Below are 22186 nucleotides of genomic sequence, written 5' to 3' on the forward strand. Positions count from 1 at the left end.
GAGTCTGCATTGTGCTTGGAGCTGGTCCTTTGCTGACATTAGCGAACTCTATTTCTCAGCTAATGTTAGCTCATGTTGCACATTATTAGCAGTGTAGGAGAGCAGATGAGAGACATTGGGGCAAGGCACTTGGAAGCAAACATTAAACATGACATCCATAGGATTTTCCTGGATAATTTACATTCCAATCTATTCACACTTTGACATATAAAAAGTGATTACAAGCAGATTGCCTCACGTTCTTACATTTAATACAATTAACAACTGTTGATGTGCTCTTGAGCTTAGAAAGTGACCATTGCCTTGCAGACTGAGCTCTTGTGTGCACCTGCCAGGTGTGAATATACAGAGTGGAGTGAGTGGAGCTCATATATGGAGCTCAGCAAACCTTCCCTGGATGAACAATGTTATCAATTTTGTCATAAACAATGAAAACTTAATGTAGTAATATACTTACTTGCTACCAAATATGTTTTTATTATACAGCACGTCAGGTAATCTGGTGGCCAATAGCACATCAGATAGGTGAAATGTTAAAGGTGATCTGTGCTTTTGAAGCAAGACCCCAACCCATGTGTTGTCACATGCTGCAGGGTGGTCATATAGAGAGCAACGGGAAATGACAAATGTCCCAAATATCAAAATGCAGAACAACCAGTGAGGCTGTTGGGGACATTATGTGAGAGTCTTATTAGTCAAAGTCGTGCATGTGGTGAGGAAGCTGGTCCCTGGCCCAGTGCACTTAAGGCAAGAGGATTAGACTCCAGAGTATTATTAGAGCTACTGATTATCCCCTTACTTGATCCGCCTAATTCTAGCTCAAGCCCATTTATTTTAGCAGAAAAGTGGAAAAAAATGTTTGGATTTGGCTGAATGTTGTGAATTGGCCTTGCTGTGCCTCAGCTCACTGTTTAGTCCAGCGTTGACTCTTTTGGTGTACTCTGCTGAACTCATTAGGTCCTGGCCTTTTGTCGCCGCCTCCTCCGCTGTAGGGTGCATGTGATTAATGCACTGCTGACCACTGAGGCCAGCAGCAAGGACTTGTTTTAGTGCCAGGGAACAGCAAACAAAAGAAAATTGTCTCTCCAAATAACTGAGGAGAATACAGGCTCTCAAAGCCGGCCAGTCCCTTGACTCATAGATGAATGCAAGCAATATCTCTTCAAGAAAGTTCAATACAAAGGTTTCCAATCCATTTGTCCTCAAGTGTACAGCTGTAATATGTTTGTTTGGATTTAATTACACACCCACTGCTCCTGACCTTGTGCCCAGAAAACAGCTTTGAGGCCTGTGACTGGGAGTGGGGAACCAAACGTGAACATGAGCTGCTAAATCCTGCTAACTGATCTGTCCAGCAAAAACCCACGTAGAAGAGGCAAAGTATTGTGCTTTGGTGGTTTAGCTCCATGGCTTTTTATGCTTAATGATAAGTTAATTGGTGATTGGCGGATGCGGGACTCATTGCTGCAGCCTCTTTGCAAAACAAACAAGCACAGATAGGTAGGATGATGAGAGCGTGTGCTCCCATGTGGGAATCAGTGTGTGCATGTTCTGTACTCATGCACTATTAACAGTGTTGGGACTACTGCCAGGGTCAAGCTTAACTGTCACCTTGTTGACAACAATGTTCTGACTAGATGCATTTTGTTGAAAAAAGGTATCTCTTGTAATCAAGAGCAGTTTGTTGGCAGGGTTCTGTTCCAGTTAAACACTACAGCAGCTCATTCAGCTGAGAAAAGAACAACAGTAACAAATTAGAAGTTGACTAGAATTATCTGAAGCCATTGCGAAATAACACTTTTTACTAAACATTTAAGGATTTGGGGAAATGTGTTTATTCGTTATCTTTCTGAAATTTAGTAAGAAATACAACAATGAGAGTGAATATTTGTCGGGAGGCCAGAGACATGGCTCAAAATGAATGCTAATCTTGCTCCGTGTCTGCTGCTAAACAGGCAACATGTTAGCCATATCAGCTTTAGACGGTCCTAATATGTTAATGCTATGTTAACAGCTTGTTGTACTACCCAAAGTGGGTATTATCTATTATATAATTTTGTATGATATCTATATTTATAGATATAGTGGAATGCAATATGTTATATAGTATAATATACCACACAGCTATAATGTCTCATTTGCTTCTTCTTTTTACAGTGTCCAGGGACATGAAACTCAATCCACAGCAAGCTCCATTGTATGTAAGTATCACCGTTCATACTTCCAAAGCAGCAGTTTCTGCAGTGTATACTTTTCGGTTTCTCTGAACACCCCATAACACCCACACAGGTGTTCTCACTTTCAGACCTCTTCTCAGGACTGTGGATGTAGACAACTTCCATCTTGTTAATTTTCAGTTTGATGATCTCACGTAATTACTGGAATAGCCAAACATTTCTGGACTTCAAACCAGGAACAGGTCAAATTAACTGGGAGAGCTAAAATCAGCTGTGTGGGTGTGCAGGGAGGATATTTGAGAACACAACATTGGGCTGCATGGAAATCAACTTGCTATTTTAATGTTTGGCTGGGGAACATGCAAAACAGTTTGTGCTCATCTCACTGCCCTCCACTGTGTAGTCTATTCAGTGATCATGTTTTACAAGGTATCAATTGGATGAAATAAGAACCACTTGATGGTCTGATGATTTTATAAAAATAGACCCAGATAATTTATGAAGAAATGACTAACATGAGACAGAAACAAGACTGCTGATATAAAAACTGGAATTTTTTAAAATTATTTTTAGTATGTTGGCTTCATCCATTCATATGATTTGTGTGTGTGAATGAGAAAGAAAAGTCTGTAGCCTACTTCAAAGTTACTTTTGTTCAGCTACTGTGTCTCCTGGGGTATTGGATGTTTGACAAAGAAGTAAAAGGCCTTTACTTTGCAGAAACAACGATTTTATGCAGTTAATTTCCCTACAGAGCGGAGCAACAAGAGAACCTTTGTGGATGTGGTGGATGAATTTCTCAAGCCTCAACAAAATTTCTACGCCTCCTTTTGATCATGTGCAATGAGTTAAGGGTCAAATTGCAGATAATATCATTCAAAGCTTAGGGTTTTTTTAATTTAGATTTGTCCTTGTTGTAACCACTTACCTGGACTTTAGGGTCTTTCAACATGATGATCATGTTATCTTTCCCCAGGTGTTGACAATCCCTAAACATTCCCATGTCTACTGGGAGATTTACCTTTTTTTTTTAGAATATAGTTCCTTTCGTTTGGCTTTAACTATCAGGGGTTTGCCACAGTGGATCTTCATGCCCATATTTGATGTGGCATTGTTTTTTATGTTTTTGCGCTGGATTCCCTCCTGACGCAATCCTCCCACTTATATGGGCTTGGGTTCGAGGAAGCGTGAGTCCAATTCAGGTTGTTATCTCATCTGATTGTGTCTGGAACATCTCTGGAGTCAGGTGCCTGGGTTGTCTGCTTACTAGTGAAGCTCGATAAGGTGGTACGGGTGGAGGACATGAAGTTAATTGCTGAGGCCATCTCAGGTCGCTGAAGGACCCACTATACCTGCTTCCAAACCTTCTTGTGACCGCACGTATGGATGTGCCATCCTGGAGGAGCTGGACTACCTGTGAAACCTGATTGGGCTGCAGATACAGCCTCATGCTTCCAGCAGTGACAAGGACACTAGCAGAACACAAAGCTAGAGCAAAATAAGGAGAGAGCAATTGTCTGTGGCCACCACATGCAAAAATATTCCCTTTTTTGGAGTTTGTCTTGCTTTTGCCTCTTCATTGCACCTGTTGCCACTTTCATTTGCACGAATGCAGTTGAAATTGGTTCACAATCACTTGTGCTTCCTAAATGGACAGATTGATATCACTGAAGTTTAACTGACCTGGTGTTATATTGTGACGATTGTTCCTTTGAGTTTATTGGAGCAGTGTATATAAAGCAAAAAAAAAAAAAGACTAGTTTCCCCTGGCAGAGCATTGCGTTTATTTTTCCTTTTGTCCTTTTTTGTATGATGGGAATATATGGCTGATTTAGAACTCTGAGTAACAGATAGATTAGAAACAGACAGGTTCTGTTAAAGGTTCAGTGGGTAAGATTTAAGTGAAATAGATCTATTGGCAAAATTTTTATATAAAATAATCCTAGCGATGTTTTCACTAGTGTGCAATCATCTAAATTGTATGAATTGTTGTTTTCTTTACCCTAGAATGACCCCTGCATATGAAAATACTTTATATTCACATCGGGAGCGGGTTTTCTCTACGAAGGCCGTCATGTTTTTTTACAGTCGCCAAACTGGCCAAACTAAACACCTTTTGAGTTTTAATGACAACTGAAGGCTACCTCAGGTTCTCTTTCATGTTTGGAAGGGGAGGGTGAGGTGAGGAGTATTCAGCTGCAACATGCAATTTCACCAGTTACGAAATTCAACACACTGAACCTTGAACTTATTTTTTTCCTCAACGCTTTTAGGGGGTTGAATTGTTTCTAAAGACAAAATGGTAGCGTTGAACTAATCCCTAAATATCTTCACTTTGAATTGCAAAATCTGCACTGATGCATATTTACCCAGATGTGTGTCGAGTTTGGAAAAATAATGTGTGTCTGAGTAGTCTAGTAGGCAAGGAAAGCACACAGGAAATAAGAGAGGTCAGAGGCATCTCTGTGTTTGTGGGTGTATGTCTCTAAAGGCTAGACCGGTTCATACATTAACCACAGACACAACCTTATCTGTGATTTACAGTCTGACTCTTCAGTGGAACCAGGCATGTAGTAAGGGGCTAGTTAGTCATCAGATTTTGGATACTTCTCACAGCATTTCACAGTGACAAAGCTCATAGGGGTTAAGTATTTGACCTGTAATTGTGCTTTTTAAAGACACATTTAATGAATTCTGCCATCAAGACTGACTTAAGAGGATAACCTCCGATTTTTTTGTCTGAATTTCTCATTCACTAAAATGGCTTTCAGACGTATGTGAGAACAAAAATGCACGAGTCAGTTGCACCAGAAAATATCTAGTGAAATATCTGGAAAAGGTTTCAGTGAGCCCATTTGAAAAAAATCACAGCAAGCTAGTGCACGTGTTGATGACGTCTCTAACACGCACCGGTTGAGATTCAAGAACGTTTGTCAAGAGCTGACAACGTTGACGATATGCTGTGAAATAATATCTGTGATTTCTGCAGCGGGGTTTAGACATCGTGTTCTGCCTCCTGCATGCTCTACCCATCCGCCCTCCCCTGAATGTTCTGGACATTTTCCTGTTGTTATGAACATGTCTGAACCTCCTGTTAAGTTCTACACATGGGAAAGACCAAGTCTGAAAAATATTTTAACCCAATTTTGTTGATGTCTGAAAACAACTTAACCTAACTTAAATCCATTGTAATGAGGCTGAAGGTAGATGTCTTATAGTTCTTTAAGAATGACTTTGGTCAAAGATTGATTGTAATTTAGCCGGTAATCGGTATAGAAATTAAAGGATGATTGTTTCCTTTTAATTGATGAAAGTCTTTAAAAATGAGGGTGTTCTTCAATACTAGAGAGTCTCTGCATGCAAAGTCTATGCTGCAGGACTAAGTAAAAGGTAGACATATCTCTTGTGTTTAAGAAACTGATGAGGAAAAAACATGGGATCATGTCACAGGATTCCTTCACAAGTAGTTTGGGTGCTAGTGAATTGAAACAAATCTCTACTTTATGCTGCCTATACTAATATATATACAGGCAAGGAGAGGATTATTTTAAAATCATCATTAAAATTAGCCTCAGAGAGAAATCATAATAGTATGTCCAAAGGCCTCAAACCAAGCACTGCCTTACCTGGTTAGCTGAACCCAGTACACTTGCAGGATGTGTGGAAAGGGCTACACTCACACATATTTAAAAAGAGGGGGGTGGGTTCATAGCCTCCAGCTGTTCTTTTGATGCTGCCTAAAAGCTGCCTGTTCACCATTGAAGTTCCATGATTAGCAGGTCAATACCTCAGCAGGTCACTTTGTTAAGTACTTATTACCAGCAGAGCACGGTCATACGGTGTGGCTGAAAGAAATCCATTTGTGCATGTCACATTGCTTTAAAACGGCTGGTGTACCTTTCTGAGTTAAGATGTGACACACAATAGTTTCGTAGAGGTTTTTCTTTTTTGCATGCTAGCATGCGATTGATACTTCAGCCAAGGAGGTTAAGTTTGCATCAGTGTTTGTTTGTTTTTTAGTTAGTTAGCAGGATTAAGCAAAAACTACTGAACCGATTTCCATGAAACTTGGTGGATGGATGTGATATGGGTCAAGGAAGAACCCATTAAACTTTTGTGCGGATCTGGATCAGTGAGTGGATACAAGAATTGTTTTTCACTTTCTTTAAAATTGCGAGAATATTTTTTCATTGATTTCTCAGAGTTGTTGGGCTTTGACGGTGGTATGTACTCTGCTGAGTTCTCTTTTGCATCATAGCTATTGTTACTGTGTGTGTGTGTGTGTGTGTGTGTGTGTGTGTGTGTGTGTGTGTGTGTGTGTGTGTGTGTGTGTGTGTGTGTGTGTGTGTGTGTGTGTGTGTGTGTGTGTGTGTGTGTGTGTGTGTGTGTGTGCAGGGTGGGGCAGCTTGTTTGCATGTTTTGCAAAGGTTGCACTGTGCAGCTGTTTCCGGCAGCAGCTCTGGCAGATGTTTCACATCTCTTTTTCTCTACCTCCACCCTCTACCACCACATGAGCCTTCTGACTGACACTTATTCTGTTGATATTGTTTTCAACTGTTTAATATTTATTCTGTTGCATAAGTATTGATTCATAGGAGATTGATTACAAGCAATCATAACTGAGAAGGTAAAAAGTAACCAGAGCAGAATTGAAAAATATAAATTTTGTGTCTTTTTTGGTTGAAAATAAACAGCATAACGGCATTAATAATGGATGGATATTACTTTGGACAAAATGTGAGGCAGCTGTGCTGCTGTCACAAATAATTTAAGCAGCTATTGTGTCAAAAAGTACCTGGTTGGTTTTGTGACTGAGGGGATTTTCCACCAAATCGTATAAAGTACATTTATTTTTTTGCTTCTCCTTTGTAGTGAGGATATGGAAGTTATTTTACACTGGTACGTCTTTATTTTCACATAGAGTTCCAATGCACAAATGCACTCTGGTTCCAATCCTCTTAGTTCCTCAAAACGTAATTTAGAGTCTGAACGAGACTGTATTTTCAGCACCCATTGGCCATTTAGTGTTGATTTGTAGCTGCAAAAGAGATAATAGTTTTTTTTTGTGTTTTGTTGGTTCTGTAGTTGGCTAGCAGCAGCATTTGGTAAGCATTTTTTGTCTTTTATTTGAGATCAGTCACAATTTCTAAATTACCACAATCTTTTTCTGCTTTATGTTTTGTAAAAAAGTTTCATATTTACACGTTAGATAATATATACACAAATACAGTATATATCTTTAATTGGCCAACATATCAAATGTTCTGTCTGACCTACCTCTTTTAGATGTTTTCTATCTGAGCTGATACACTACACAGTAGTGGGACTCGGGAGTGATTACTGATTGTATCCATTCACATTGCAGACAAAAGCCACATTAGTGGGTGTTAGTGTATTTTTTGACCATTGGAAAACAGGCTATGTATCGTACAGGCTTTGCTAATTGACTTGAGATAAGAGATTAGTTTTTTAATGGAGATAATGTCATGCCTGCTGGCTTCCATCCATCTACATCTAATTTATGCCAGTGCCTCTGCTGGTTAAAGCTGAGACTCTCTGTGCATAGCAAAGCATGCATCCTCCATGATGCAATTCCGTGCATTAAGTCCTTGCTCTCAGAAGGTTACTGCAGGCTATTTCTCTTCCTGTGGCCTCTGGCTATGTGGTCAGCTTTGAGCACATTTTCTCCCTCACATTGTTCAGCACCAGCATCAGCGGCTTGCCAAACAGAGACATGACAATCCCAAAGCTACTGGTAAGCCTCACTGCTGTCTACCTGCTGTTCCCCCTGCTGTGGAGCAAGGCCTTGAGGCTACCGCCTCATAAGAAGCACCTTTAACCCTGACGGTTGAGCTCTCCTTGACACTAGCCTTCACCAGCTGCCATATTAGGATGTTTCATATTGGACTGGGCTGGCGAAAGGACTGCAACATTGGTCACATCAAGTGGGATGAAATGTCGCATTATCCCTCCTCGCTGTTGACAAGCGGCCGTCCCCCAGTGGAAAACAGCTAATTTCGAACAATATCCCTATTTTGTTTGCTTCTCCTCCTCCTCAGTCTGTCCTCAGATGACACTTCATCATATCCCACAACGCTCACACACAAAGCATCCAGTTGTCACTTTGGAAAAAAGAAGGCACCACAATGATCTGTGTATAATTGTATTTTGTCATTGGAACATAAATACTTTGGCAAGACATTTTATATCATCTGGTTTGAAAAATGTACAGTAGTCTGAGACAAGATGTTGTCCGAAATATATTTAAACTGTTTTGATTCTAAAATTTGGCAAGCCAGTTCCCCAACTGAAGTAAAGAGCAGGATACAGTTCCTAACTTTTGTATGAGCTCTGAACACCAATGACCAGCTTCTACACGGATCCGCAACAGTGTATGAGGTAGTTGAAAATGGGTTGTTCAAAAACGCTTCTTTTAGATATGCACTGAACTCCGCTCTTCCTCCGTATTTTTTCTGGAGGAGGTGCATGTGTGAATGCAAATGTCCGAGTCAGACGCTCCGCAGTTTCTACGGACTTCATATGCCTGGCCTCCTAGTATAATGACAGTATAAATGCAGGAGAAGTTGATGTGTGAACACAGAGGGGATCCCCCCCCTGCATTCACCGTGAGCGAGTGGGGGTTGATTACACTTCTAACGCGCGAAAAATGAAAAGAACAAAAAGAAAACAAATATCTCCCTAAGAAAAAGCTGTGTCATACTAGTAGAAGACACCGAAAAAATCGAAAAATGTGTGTCTGTGGCCCTCATAGGACTGTAATTACCACGACCAATCATTTCAATCGGATTGAACGGCGATGATTGGCTGGCGTACTCTCACTGCACATGACCAGTCTTCAGCCAGAGAGACATACACCGCTGGAGTAGAGAGACGATAGCCAGAAGTTAGCATGCAAGTCATGGAAAAGTCAGCTTCTAGCATTTGTCAGTGTGCATTCATGTGTTTTGGGGCGTAGCTTTGATGCATTTTTTCAAAGTGTGTCAGGCTCTTGCTAGCATTTCCAGGATTACAAACCCTAGGTTTAAGCTAACATTGCAGACAAACACACGCTTTAATCCATTTCTTTTACATTTGGTTGTTTTAAGTTGTGTAAAGAATAAAAAGAAATCCCACCATCACCATATCTCCTTTTAATATCTTGACACTCTTACTCAACTCTCAGCAAACTGAAGGTCAGTGCTTTGTGTCATGTGCTCCAAACTGGAACATATGGTTGTGGAAAGTGAATTAATACACTCAATAACTGGCATTTATTTCCATAACTGCTGCAGTTGACTTCAGGTGGAGAGTTTCCAGTATGAAGCAGGGGTCTGGCAAAGACCATTGACTTTAATTTCCCAGTGAAAAAGCTGGAATAGTTGATATAAAATCACATATAAAGAAGTGATGCTGTTAATCATTTTGCCTCCTCCTTTTGTTAAACTTTTTTTTCATCTTCCAACTCCTCCTCTTTTACTGACAGAGCTCTTTCATCAATTCTTCAAAAAGTCAAGCTGTTCCTCAATTTTTCATCCCTGTCCTGTGCCTCTGTGTTTGATTGTTAATGATGTGATGTGCTGCATTTCAGCATCAATAAATCATTATCGTATTAACATTGATGCATTAGTGTAATTGCTGCAAACAACTGTGGCTGTGGGAAAACTGGCAGTCTCCACAAAGCACTTACTCTGTGGCCCTGTTAATATTTTGAGTTCTAGATGATCCAGTTGGGAAGGTTTGTAGTTCATAACTGACATCAGGAATTGGACTTAAATGCATCTTAAGTGATCAATGGTGGTTGGATTCCCAGTCAGCGGCGCTGGAATCTGGTGGTGTAGATTGTGAAGAAGGCTGTTCTGAAGAATGGCTGTCTTTGCTTCTGCGCTTAAATTTTTTTCATGCATGTTCAAATGTTTCATCAGAGTTTTTGTGTTGCCGGCCTTGGCAGAAATGTTCTTTTCACATAGTCTGCATTCCATCGTGTGCTATTGGCATCAAGCCTGATAAAATGGAGCCACATTTTTCATTTTTTATGTTTAAGTACACACTTAGAAATTCACACTGTAGCAAGTCTTTGAAAATACAAAAACACACACACACACACACACACACACACACACACACACACACACACACACACACACACACACACACAAAAACACAAAAAAATACCAGTGTCTGGGGCTACCAGCATTATAATATCATGGTACAAGCATGCTGCATGCTTATTGGCTCAGTGACAATGATGAGATGGAATCCTTAGGTATTAAAAATTGGTCCAGTTTGATAAGGCAGTTTTCAATCCATTTGATTCGTCTATGGCTGATACACAGATACACTTGCTTAATTGCGCTGCTAGAGAAGGAGGATTGAGTTTAATTAGGAGTGGTAGTTTTTGTCTTGTTTGTGGTTTTAAATACCTGGACCGTCACACACGTTCCAGCTTTGTCGTACTATAGATACGTGATCTAATCCAACTAGTCTTTAATGGAGTCAGGGGTGCATTCGTAACCTTCACCTTTTTTGTTAGAGCAGTGCTTAATGAAAAGGTGCATGCTTCCTTGATCAACTCCTAATGTGGTCTGATAAATCAAATCCAAATGCCTTCTTCCCTGTACACACCTGGTATTAACATGTGGTTTTTGTGATCCGATCTCAAGTGGACAGCTCTAAGTACAGGTGTGAGCGCACTCAGATCGGATATATAAAGCCGATCATTCCAGATTATATTCGGAGGTGGTATCAGCACTGATCACCACATAATGATCGATACTTTCCTTAAATTGTGGAGGTGAGATCCGATCTGAGATCCGATCAAGTGGGACCACATTATAATGGTGTTTTAACAGATTTTAAAGGCCAGGTGTGAATGCACGCACTCCGAGCTGTCCACTTGTGATCGGATCACTAAAACCACATGTTAATACCAAGTGTCTTTGGGGCCTTAGTTAATTTAAATTTGGAGCCATAACTCAGCGTCTTATTGGAACCGCCAAGTTGGATTTTAGCAAGTGTGAACAGGGTCTTTGTTCTTCTTCATTAACCAACTGCAATTTGCTTGATCGTGAAAGGTGCTGTTCTTCTTCAAACTTATTTCAGTTAAACTATTTTAACTACAGAAGTTCAACATTACCTCAGCTTGAAAAGGAGAACAGATTTACAAACACCACTCGTGTCCTCCATTTTGATATGATGAATTAATAATGTATGCAAATGTATTTTGATGTCTCTCTAAATAACTGTTAAGATAGATTTATTTTATATATATTTTGTCTAGATGTATTTTTCTCCTGCTATTTTGTTGACATCTCTGTCTTTGTGCTGCTTTCTTCTCTATGTCATTTCCTCTTGCTGTCTGCCTGTCTCTGCAGGGGCAGTGTGTTGTCACGGTGCAGCTCGCTGATGAAGAGCTGGCTGCGGATGAGGAGGGCGTGGACTACTTCCTTCTGTTTGCTGGCAGCACACAAAGGCACCTGACCAGCACCCAAAGGAGCAGTCATGACACCTTGCAGGCGGTGTGTCCTGGTAAGCCACCCTGCCCACAATGCCTTGCAGCTTCCCTGTCATATCTAATGGACCTGTGGGAAAGTGGCTCCACCTGCAGTAATGAATTTATAATAAATCTATTTGAAAGTCATTGTTGTAGGCACCATAGCTCAGTCTAGGTAAATAAAACATGAAAGGAAAGTTCTCTGAATGCAGCATCATTGCAAACTCATATGCTGCAGATCAATAACATATAAGGGAGAGTCAGTCAATATCCCCCCAACAATATGGTCATGTTTACCAAAAAGTGAAAACAATACAACATCTTATAGAGGTCAATCCTCTATAGTGATCAAGTGCTATACATACCCAACATTAACATTAAGGGATGCCAAAGCATGCCACAACATCGCTGTCTGAAACAGTAATTGCTCCTAGGAACAGGATCACGGGGCAGTCAGGAGTTATTGTAGGCGAGGAAGAAAGTCTAAGTGATAAATAATTCATCATCAACTACCACCACCACTGTCCTTTCACCTCACTTTAGGTTTTATCGAGCCTGGTTCATTCGTCACTCTCCTCGGAGCACATCCCACTTTTAGCCAGTTCTGTAATACTCAGAGATACTTCCCCCTGAGGTGAATGAGCAACAGCAGGTGGCACTGAGATGAAGGTTCAAAGGTCCCAGGGCACAGAAAATAGGTGGCAAAAATGCAGAATAGTTGTTTGGTTTGGGTGTCCAAATGTTGAGAAAGACAAAAATATTAAATGATGGGACAGATTAAAAAGACATTGTTCTTTGTTTTCCTCAAGAGTGAGGTGTTGACAGGAAAAAAGAAAGCAGAACATGATAAACTGTTATCTTGTTAAGAGCTCGCCTGAATTAACGCCAAGGAAGGAGGTGTGACTCCTCAAACAGATTAGTTCTGCTTCACTGCTTCTTCCAAAGGGCCGATCCTGTGACCAACCAGAAGGTCTGTAGTTTGGGGTGCCTTTGAGCAAGGAACTTGCGCCTGTTTGTTTAATGAGCTGAGATTGTTTGTAGAGACACGGACACAGTAAATGATAGGAGATAATAAAGCTTCTTTCAGACATGCGCTAAACCATGCAATTTTCTGGAGATGCTGAATGTGAGAATGCAAATGTCTGAGTCAGTTGCTCCACACATTTTACGGAACTTTTCCTGCCAGCCCCCTAGTAAAATCTTTCGGCAATCCTGCAATTCGGCAATTTTTCGAGTGAGCCCCTGTGAGAATACGGCAGGGAAGCTTTCAGCAAAGTGAGTGGGCATGTTTCTGACACATGAGGGATGCAAAACTGACAAAACACAAATGTGTTGGGACAAAAATGTGTTGGTGTCATACATGTAGAAGATGCAGACAATGTCAGCTTTGAATGACAGCAAAGTTTGAGAACTTAAAAACTTGATTTTTGCAGTGTAATTTATAAGTCACGTCCTGCATCCTGCATGCTCTTAACAGGTGCCTGGATGTTCTGAAAATGTTCCTGCAATCTCCTAGACAGAAGTAAAATCATTTAGACGACCATGTTGAGCAGGAAGCCACTGAATACATGTAGAGCCTCTACACCCTGTTAGCTGTGTTTTGACATTGGCCATGTTTGAGCACTACAGTCCTCATTGTTCATTCCTTTGGTTGTGACAACTGAAATACATTAACATAAACATTCGTTTAACTGATACCGTCTTGTGTTAATTACCTGTTAGGTCAAATTTGATTTGTGACTGCTGAAAAGGTTGTAGTGGGATGAATTAAAAAACACCAAGTCAAATATTATATTTTAATAATATGAATTTAATTGGATTCAAACCAGTATACACTGGGCTGTAGCTGATTATTATTATTAAAGAATTGTGATGTCTAATGAATAATAATGTTGGTTTCAATGCACGTTTGTGTACTGTGACTGTGTATGAAGGTTTCATCACCTCTTCCAGATAAACCTGTACAATGTACAGAGTTTATTCAAATAACAGAACATCTCAGACTCAAGCCGTTTTCAGACACGAATTCTGTGCTTTTCACATATGAAGGACGCATTAGGAGACTTTCGGGTCAGATAGACATGTTTTGATTTTTTCTTTTCAGCTATTTTTCTTTGAATGACTTTCTTCACAGGTCACAGCCACTGCACATTCACCATTACAGTTCTTTTATTGTTTTTTGTATCTAAATTTGCCATGTTAGCCACAACTAGCTAACAACTATTAATGTTCATGCAACACAAAGACATAGAAAATTGGGTTTGCCAACTACACTTAACATTATAAAAGGCTTGTTTAATACACGTGGTAGACTTTGCCATATACACAGCCAAACGGATATCTATTTCATTTTGTTACCTGTTCATTCCTCTCTTCCTGTCTCTTTCCTCATTGTATCATCTTGTAGCCCATGACTGCTGTGAGGGGGTGCTGGTCACCTTGTGCTCTCTCACCCGAGTTGTTCCCGAGGCCCCGAATAAAGACCTAAGCATGGGTAGCGTGTCTCCACTGGGCGAGCAACGATTCAGCTTCGTCCAGGATTTGGCTTTTGACATGGCCCAGTTTCTGGTGAGCAACAAGACGAGTCATTTCCATTTCTGTATTAGCTGTAAAATTACAACAAAAGCTGACGTTTGTCATAGAGCAAGAAGAAAGTTGTTACCCATGGTTACACAGTGACACAGCAATGTGGGCAGAGTGAAAGATTAACATGTCCGGGTTTCGTTCTGGCAAGGTCTGATGACTGATGGTCCTTTTTTAAAAAAATCTTTTTGTTATCATCCCATAGAAATGTAGTAGTAAGTCTGTTTACCAGGGAGGATGACAAGATAGAATGTGTCTTGAGTTCTCAAAGTTAATTGTTTGCTTTTGTCAACACAGCACAGTTCTAATTTGAGTTTAGTATGATAAATGCATGTGGATTTTTATATCGTTTGTCTTCATGCAATTACATTTTACATTTTAGCCATTAAGCTAATGCTCTGTGCTAAGGCTTATGCTGAGCGCCTTAAAATGAGCGCTTCTAGACTAAGCCTCAGCTTAGCCTCACCTTTGGAAACTTGACTCATGTTTGCAATTACCCTCCAAACAGGTGAGCACGGCGGGTCGGGCCGACGCCCTAGATGGGGCGCTGCTGCTGGATGAGTGTCAGATTCCTCTGCGGGAGTGTGAACGTCTGGATGAGAGCCTGGCGCTGGCCCTCCAGCATCTCGCACTGCCTCTGGGATGGACCTTACTGGGAAACAAACCAACCAACAGCACTGGTGAGACTGGAGGGCAGTGGGCTGACTGTAACATGTCATGTCCTAGCACATTACAAGTCATAGACGATGTCTCTGCAATGATGTAGAGATACCATCTGTGATGATTTGATATTGTATGAATAAAGATGATGCACAGAACAATTTTAGCTTACTTACAAGTCAAAAAACGAGAAACCTCTTTTGTGTATTCATTTATGTGGCTCATGTCTTTCACAGTGCCAGTGCTAACCCCAGATCAATACAATTAGGACGATTGATCACTCTCAGCATTTTGTTTTGGCATTTTCAGAGTAGTGCTACAATTACATTTTACAATAACAGTAAAATTACTGCTGTTAATCATGGTCTGCCATCACCCTCCCCAACACATAAAGGTAGTTTGTATGGATGTGTAAGTTATTCAGGTCTCAAAACACTAGTCTGAAATCATTCATGACACAAACTTTGTCTGACCTCCACAGTTTCAATGTAAAAGTACAATTTGAAGTAAGTTTCTTGACAAAACCCAGCAGGAGTTACTTGCTAGCTTTTAAATTGAATCATACGATGCCGTGATTTCTACAATGCAATTAGAGAAAGAACATCATTTTAAAATAAATTGGAAACACATGATACTGTAGACACTCTTTGTAGAGTTTTCCATGTATGGAAAAACTCATTGAGTCTTCCAGCAACCAGAACCATACAAACTGCAGGGCACATAAACTGAAGACTTGTGCCTGTTGTGTGTCAACACATCAACAGTATGTCTGCAATATATACAGATTTTTATGCTTATACTGTACCACTCTCTAATATATTTTTCATCAGTTATCTTCAATAATATTAAGTACATCACTGAGTTGTGACAAGACATCAAAACATCAAGGACATCTTGTGTACTAGAAGGGAATTCCTAGCTTATAACTGGCTACTTAGAGTTTAATATAATCCATCCATCATCTATACCACTTATTCTTTTAAGGGTCATGGGGGAGCTACAGCCAATCCAAGTAACATTGGGCAAGAAACAGGATACGCCCAGGACAGGTCGCCAGTTCATCACCAAGAAACAGAGACAAACAACATTTCACACTCACAATTCAAGTCTCCAATTAACCTAACCCTGATCTGCATGTTTTTGTAATGTGGGAGGAAGCTACAAGTACCTGGAGTAAATCCACACAGACACTGGGATTTGAAGCAAGATCTACAGTGCTAACCACTGTACCACCTTTCCACTCCTACTTTGATATAATATATAATCTAATAATTTAATGGTATGTAAATTGTAAATGGTCTGTATTTATATATTGCTTTTCTAGTCTTCATGACCACTCAAAGTGCTTTACAGTACAGTTTATTACCATTCACCCATTCACACACACATTCATACAGTGCATCTAATTTTTTCTATAAGGGGCAATTTGGGGTTCAGTAACTTGCCCAAGGACACTTACGCATTTGGAATGGGGAAGACTGGGATCGAACCACTGACCTTCTGGTTGGAGGCTGAACGCTCCCCCCCCCCTCAGCCACTGCCGCCCCAATGTATGATATGTAGTTAATAATAGGGTTACAAGTAGCTGCTGTTGGCTTGAGTGTATCCCTTGAGAAATGTAACTACAAGTCAATGCTTCAGCTGATAGCACATGGATACAACATAAGCTGTGAATGCTGATTTTCTATCACGTTTCTGATGCTACTGGAGATTATCTGGTCCTTTTCAATAACACACATCTCGCAAAAACCATCTCCACTGCATGTGAATGAAGGATTGTAAACATAGTATGAGGAATGTTATTGGAGCACAATATGGCCTAACAATATGCGGGACATTCATTCGGTGCTGCAGTGATGCTATCATCACTGCTTTCATTTATTTTTTTATAAACACAAAAATATTTTACTTTACTTTATTTTTACTATTTTCTGTTGGGTGACAGAAAAGCAAATTCCTCTACTGTTTATAGGAAAGGAGTCAATCATCTTTATTAAGTGAGTTGAGCAGTGTTTAAAAAAAACTGTGTATACCTACTAATTTGGAGTATAAGAGGTATATGACTTGTATGTTTATATACAAAGTGTTTAACTTTGCTCATTTTGTGTTAAATACCTACCAACAGTGCAGAAAAAGTACTTTAATTTGCTGTGTTAAATGCAAAACCAATGCTCGGGTTTCACACGCTTAATTATATGATCAGAGCCTAGTGTCACTGTGCTGCAGCGCAGACACACAGCAGTACGGTTGGGAGAAATGTGTATGTCAGTACAAACAAACATACATCTTTATTAAAATGAAAGTGCCAATTTTTTCCCAGCCGTTGACTCTGATGACTTTAATCAGTTAAAGGGAGCGAAATGAGTTGACGTTGATGATAACCTCTGTGAGATAATTGCTCTCTGTGAAGCAGCGTAAACAAGACATTGGGGAGTAGTTTGAGCACTGCTGCTGCCTCTGGCTGTTGTTAACATAATAGCTCATGGTTTAGCTTGTACTTGGAGATGAGACCAAACCAGCAGGATTTTAGACATAACTGACAAAAAACGACTCAGTCAGTGTACGGCGGATATAGAAAGTTTCCACCCTCTTTCAAATGTTTTATTCATTGTTGGTAGCCTGGACAGAAAACTCATCAAATCTCATTCTCAGTAATGAACTCCCTCCTGATTAGATAAGATCCAATGTTATGAAAAGTGTTATGGCTGTTTTGAGATGGACACACACACACACACACACACACACACACACACACACACACACACACACACACACACACACACACACACACACACACACACACACACACACACACACACACATATACATGCGCGCACGCGCCTACTGTCTCCTTTGCACTGAAGTCTGTTGTCATGTTGTTGATGTGGAAGGCGGCTTCCAGCTGCGGTGAGTGATGTATGCTCTAATAGGCTCTGCTTCACAATATGTCAGCGCCTCAATACAAGACGCTCAGCTGCAGTGGACTGTGGGGAGGAAGAGGAGTACAATTCTGCTCTCCATTTATCAGATCTGTCGGATGATGGATAGCGGCGGACTATAGGTGGAGGTGACAGTGGTTTATCTCAGTCATCCTTCACGCTGTGGACACACAGCAGTCAATGATCTCACCATTGCCAGTCATTTATTTTCCTCCGAGAAATTCACTTCTCTTGAAAGAACAGCGCTTGTCATTAAAAATGGTGAACAACACCCACTTAATTCATCAGTTTTGAACAGTTATCAACATTTGCTGTCAAATTATCTATAGCCTGTGGCTTGTCAATCAATAGCAATGTGCTGGTTGTTGAATGAATGAACACGAGTGTCCAAAAGCCTTTGTAGTTTCCTGCTGAAACAATTATTTTATACTGAAAGTTTCACTTTTGTATTCTTTTGGTCATCAACAAGCTTAAGGACTTAATTTTAACAATCTGAGCTCATAGTCTAAATGGCATAGTGCAACTGCATGTAGGGCATGTCCACATCTGATAGTTCAGAAAGGTTGGGCTTAGTCTCTTGATTAAAGGTAGAGTTGGCATTTTGTTTCTGAAACACTTTTTAATCTTATGTGTTAAAAAACTCCACATACAAACGGCATCAATCAATAAAGTTGTCTGGAAAAAAACTAAAAACTGCTAGCTTTTCCAGGATTGCCAACCCTAGCTTTAATCATGCCATCGTGCCATCTCCCATTGCCTTCTAAAGCCAGGTGCCCTTCCGCTTAAGCTTGCTATCATAAAGGCGGATTTGCCAGGAAGTAAGAAACAATGCTTTCCCTTCACACACAAGCAGACCACCTGTGTGTGTGTAACAGGCAGAGTGTATGAACATTGAGTGCCTGCTCATGTTGGCACACACTTCTATCTTGATAATGCGCTCTTAAAATAACCCTAATGCTGCACCACTGACTCCACACCAAACAATGTGCGTGACCACACCTCATTTTAAGACCAGCACACTCTGATGGGCACAATCGCATTTGCTATTTTACAGGTCATCTCTCAAGGGATAGTGTAAGAATTTCTTTATCAAATCTCAAGATAATCTGTCCCACAGATTTTGAGATATTCCAGTCTGGACCAAAGTGAAGAAACAACTGCTTTCAACTGCTTTCTTCACTGCTGTCACTGCTTTTCTCTTTATACATTTGGGGTTTGGGCTGATGGTTGGACAAAGGTAGCACAACGTCACTTGTCGCTCAGGAAACTTTTGATTTCTGATATTTTATACCAAATTATGAATTCCTCAATTAACAAAAATATTAGGTAAATTGATACTGAAACTGCTCTGTTATTTGTTAATGTTAGTTTTTGTTTAGCAATTTGACATGAAGTAAGAAAAACATTTGACCATTGTGTATCTAAAGCTACAGTAACTATAGCAGCCAGTGTGTTTGGATCTCTGCCAAGGAATAGTGAAGCTATTTCGGTGACTCATGGTGACCCAACATAGTGTTAACCCACTTCATGTTGGTCCTGTGCTGCAGCACATAACTGTAATTACATGTGTTTCCCAGCTGAGCCTCCCGGATGCCATTGTACAAAAATGTTGTGGCTGTTATGGCAGCTGGTTTGAAGGAACCACTGTCAAACCCGACAGCGAAGCAATTCTTTCTGCTGTGTGGCACCTCACATTCCAGTCCTGCATAGTTTGGCCAAGTGGAGCATTAAATTTGACCAATTATCTTGAGGTCCATCAGGGCAGGCTGGCTCGCGGTAAATGGAGTGAAACCTCTCATCAGCAGAGACGACTACAGCATTGTAAATGTTGCCCCAATGATTATTGTGGTTCTGATAACAGAAACTAAATATGTTGTTTGCCCCTTTCACTGTTATGTTGCTTTTTTAAAACTATTTTATAACTGATCATACTTTTGAAAGCTGCTCAACCCACAGTTTAAAATCATAGAATAAATTACTAAGAAGGTGCAAGATGGATTTCTTCCCCCTTTTTCAATTAAATGTGTTTTATTTTTTTTATTTTTTAAAGCAAAGGAGTAAAACTGTCCAGATAAATCTGGACTCTGCAACAGGATTGCATATGGTTTATCTTTCTTGTTCCTCTAGTTGCTGCTGTTATAAATAAATACTGACCAGCTTGGTTTGATGAACAATAGCATTCTCTCTGTTGAGCACTGACTCTGGCTGCATGTTTAGGAAGTTTACAATCATCACACCACGTTGAATTCCCAGCATGTACAGTTTTAAATACCAGAGTTTTATCTAATAGGGTTTTTAATTGCTCTCTAATGATCGGTATGTTCTGCTTTTCATTGTGAAATTAGCATTTAGTGAACTTCACTTTCCCACTCTTTTTAAACAATGTTACCTCTTGTGTCGGGTTGCCCTTTTAATTTTGCCAGAGGTCAGGCAGTAAAAGATACTAATAGTAACAGAAGTAACTGGGCAGCTGACTGCAACAAAACAGATTCAGTCTGAAATAACCAAACGCCATGCAGTCCGGCTTAAATGGTAAAGAGAGCATTGACAACTTCCTGTTTCTTTGGCAGAAAGATGGAGGCGTGTTTGCGTGTGTGCTTTTATTCCTTTGTGAGTACACAAATGTGTGTAACTGTTTTTTGTGACGGCTATAGAGTGTGTGTACTTGTTTTTGTTGCCTCTTTAGTGTGTTTATTTACTTGTCTTTATTGCCTTTGTAGGACCTATTAACACTGAATTTGTCTGGACCAGTAGACCTCATGGGGACCAAAGCCCAGTCTTGATGATGCATAAAGTTATTTCTGAGGTCCCGGTTAATGTTAGGGGTATTAAGTTAATTGTGGTTAGGTTATGGATAGGGTTAGGCATGAATTGGTCACGGTAAAGGTTAGGGATAATGTTTTGGTTAGGGTGTACTCAATGAATAGAAGTCAGTGTAAGGTCTGAATATGGGTAGCTGCGCAAACCTGTGTGTGTGTGTGTGTCCATGAATCTCCATTACTGTCTGTGTGGAAGAGTAAAGGGAGGGTTTCAGGGTTTGTTTTTAGGAGTTCAGCTGATATATAGGGCCAATAATGGACTTAAATTAAGAATGGGTGTCTAGTGCACGTAATGGGGCTCACCTCTGATTAGATGGAATGGTGTTTGATTTTGTGCATGCATCATTATTATTGTTGTTGTTGCTATGATTTGTTGGTTTTATTATGACATTAAACATCAGATGCTGGTTCATAAACAACTGTATTGGCCTACAAACACATGCACTGATCCGCTGTTAAAGATAGAGCCAAGCTGTGGTTTTATCAGTCTGTATATGTGTAGAGGTCTGTGTGTTTACTGGGTCACCATGGATCCTGTACTGGTGTCATTAGGCAGCACTGTGTTGTTGCCAAGCTGCAGCGGGTGATGGTATGTCAGCTACCACACCACAAACTGGCAACCTGGACCCTTGCTCTCCTCAGTCTCTCTGCTTCTTGTTAGCTTTATTCTTTTTGTGTTACTACACCTGTCATCCTCTCTCTCTTCCTCAGAACTGAATCCTCAGGAGACTCTGCTGCACTTCTCCGCTCGTCGAGGTCTATTCCGGGTTACACACTTCTTGCTGCAGCAGCCTGGAGCTACAGAAGCCCTGCGATTGGCCAACAGACAGGGCCACACCCCATCCGCCGTTGCTGCTTTGCGAGGACACGGACGTCTCCATGAGCTTTTAACAAAGTAAGCAACAAACTGATTTCCTTAGGCACTAAACAGCTATTGTATAACAACACCACCGTATATTAGGTAAAACGTAGCATTATAGTTCTTTTCAGTTTTACATTGCTTCAAAAATAATAACCTAAAGACCATTTTCACACAGTGGCCATTTTCCTCAAATGCTGTTATGAGTCACAAACACAAGGTCTGACGAACTGTTTTCATTTCACAGGTCTCTATCTGATCAGCAACTAATAAGACAATGGAGAGTTAATATTTGGATGGACACAGGACCATGTTTCAAGACATATTTGATAGCATTAGCTACCCTAACCCTACAGCTAACGTTAGCAGCCAAGCACTTCCTTGCTAACACCACTGTTTAATACTGTGTGATGGGAAAGACATTTTAATCAGTGCACCTCTGGGACCCAATTATTTAAGCCTGGAAGTAAAATGTACTGGAATCAAGCTAATGCTAAACGCTAAATGCTTGATCCAATGCTAAAGTGCTTGAAACAAAATTTTGTGTTTGTGTAAACTGTTTGAACACTTCACAAACATGTTCCAGTGAGAACTATGTGACGTAACGTCACTCACTCAAAATATTTCTGAGGTCAGGTGAAAAGACACGTTGATATTTC

At 40.3% G+C, this 22186-nt stretch overlaps 1 protein-coding gene across 9 annotated transcripts in view; it reads left to right on the plus strand.

Annotated features, from left to right (window-relative positions):
• The window catches only part of LOC118105787 (A-kinase anchor protein 13), a 111356-nt gene that overhangs the window by 13439 nt on the left and 75731 nt on the right, over positions 1-22186 (plus strand). For all 9 annotated transcript variants that reach the window (XM_035153622.2, XM_035153631.2, XM_035153642.2 and 6 more), the window contains exons 2-6: positions 2158-2201; positions 11549-11702; positions 14075-14235; positions 14759-14930; positions 21380-21563. In XM_035153622.2, the coding sequence (XP_035009513.2) occupies positions 2169-2201; positions 11549-11702; positions 14075-14235; positions 14759-14930; positions 21380-21563 (704 nt within the window). In that variant the 5' untranslated portion in view covers positions 2158-2168. The remainder of the gene's footprint in view (positions 1-2157; positions 2202-11548; positions 11703-14074; positions 14236-14758; positions 14931-21379; positions 21564-22186) is intronic.

Source organism: Hippoglossus stenolepis, chromosome 1 (genome assembly GCF_022539355.2).
Source record: "Hippoglossus stenolepis isolate QCI-W04-F060 chromosome 1, HSTE1.2, whole genome shotgun sequence".
Lineage (NCBI taxonomy): Eukaryota > Metazoa > Chordata > Actinopteri > Pleuronectiformes > Pleuronectidae > Hippoglossus > Hippoglossus stenolepis.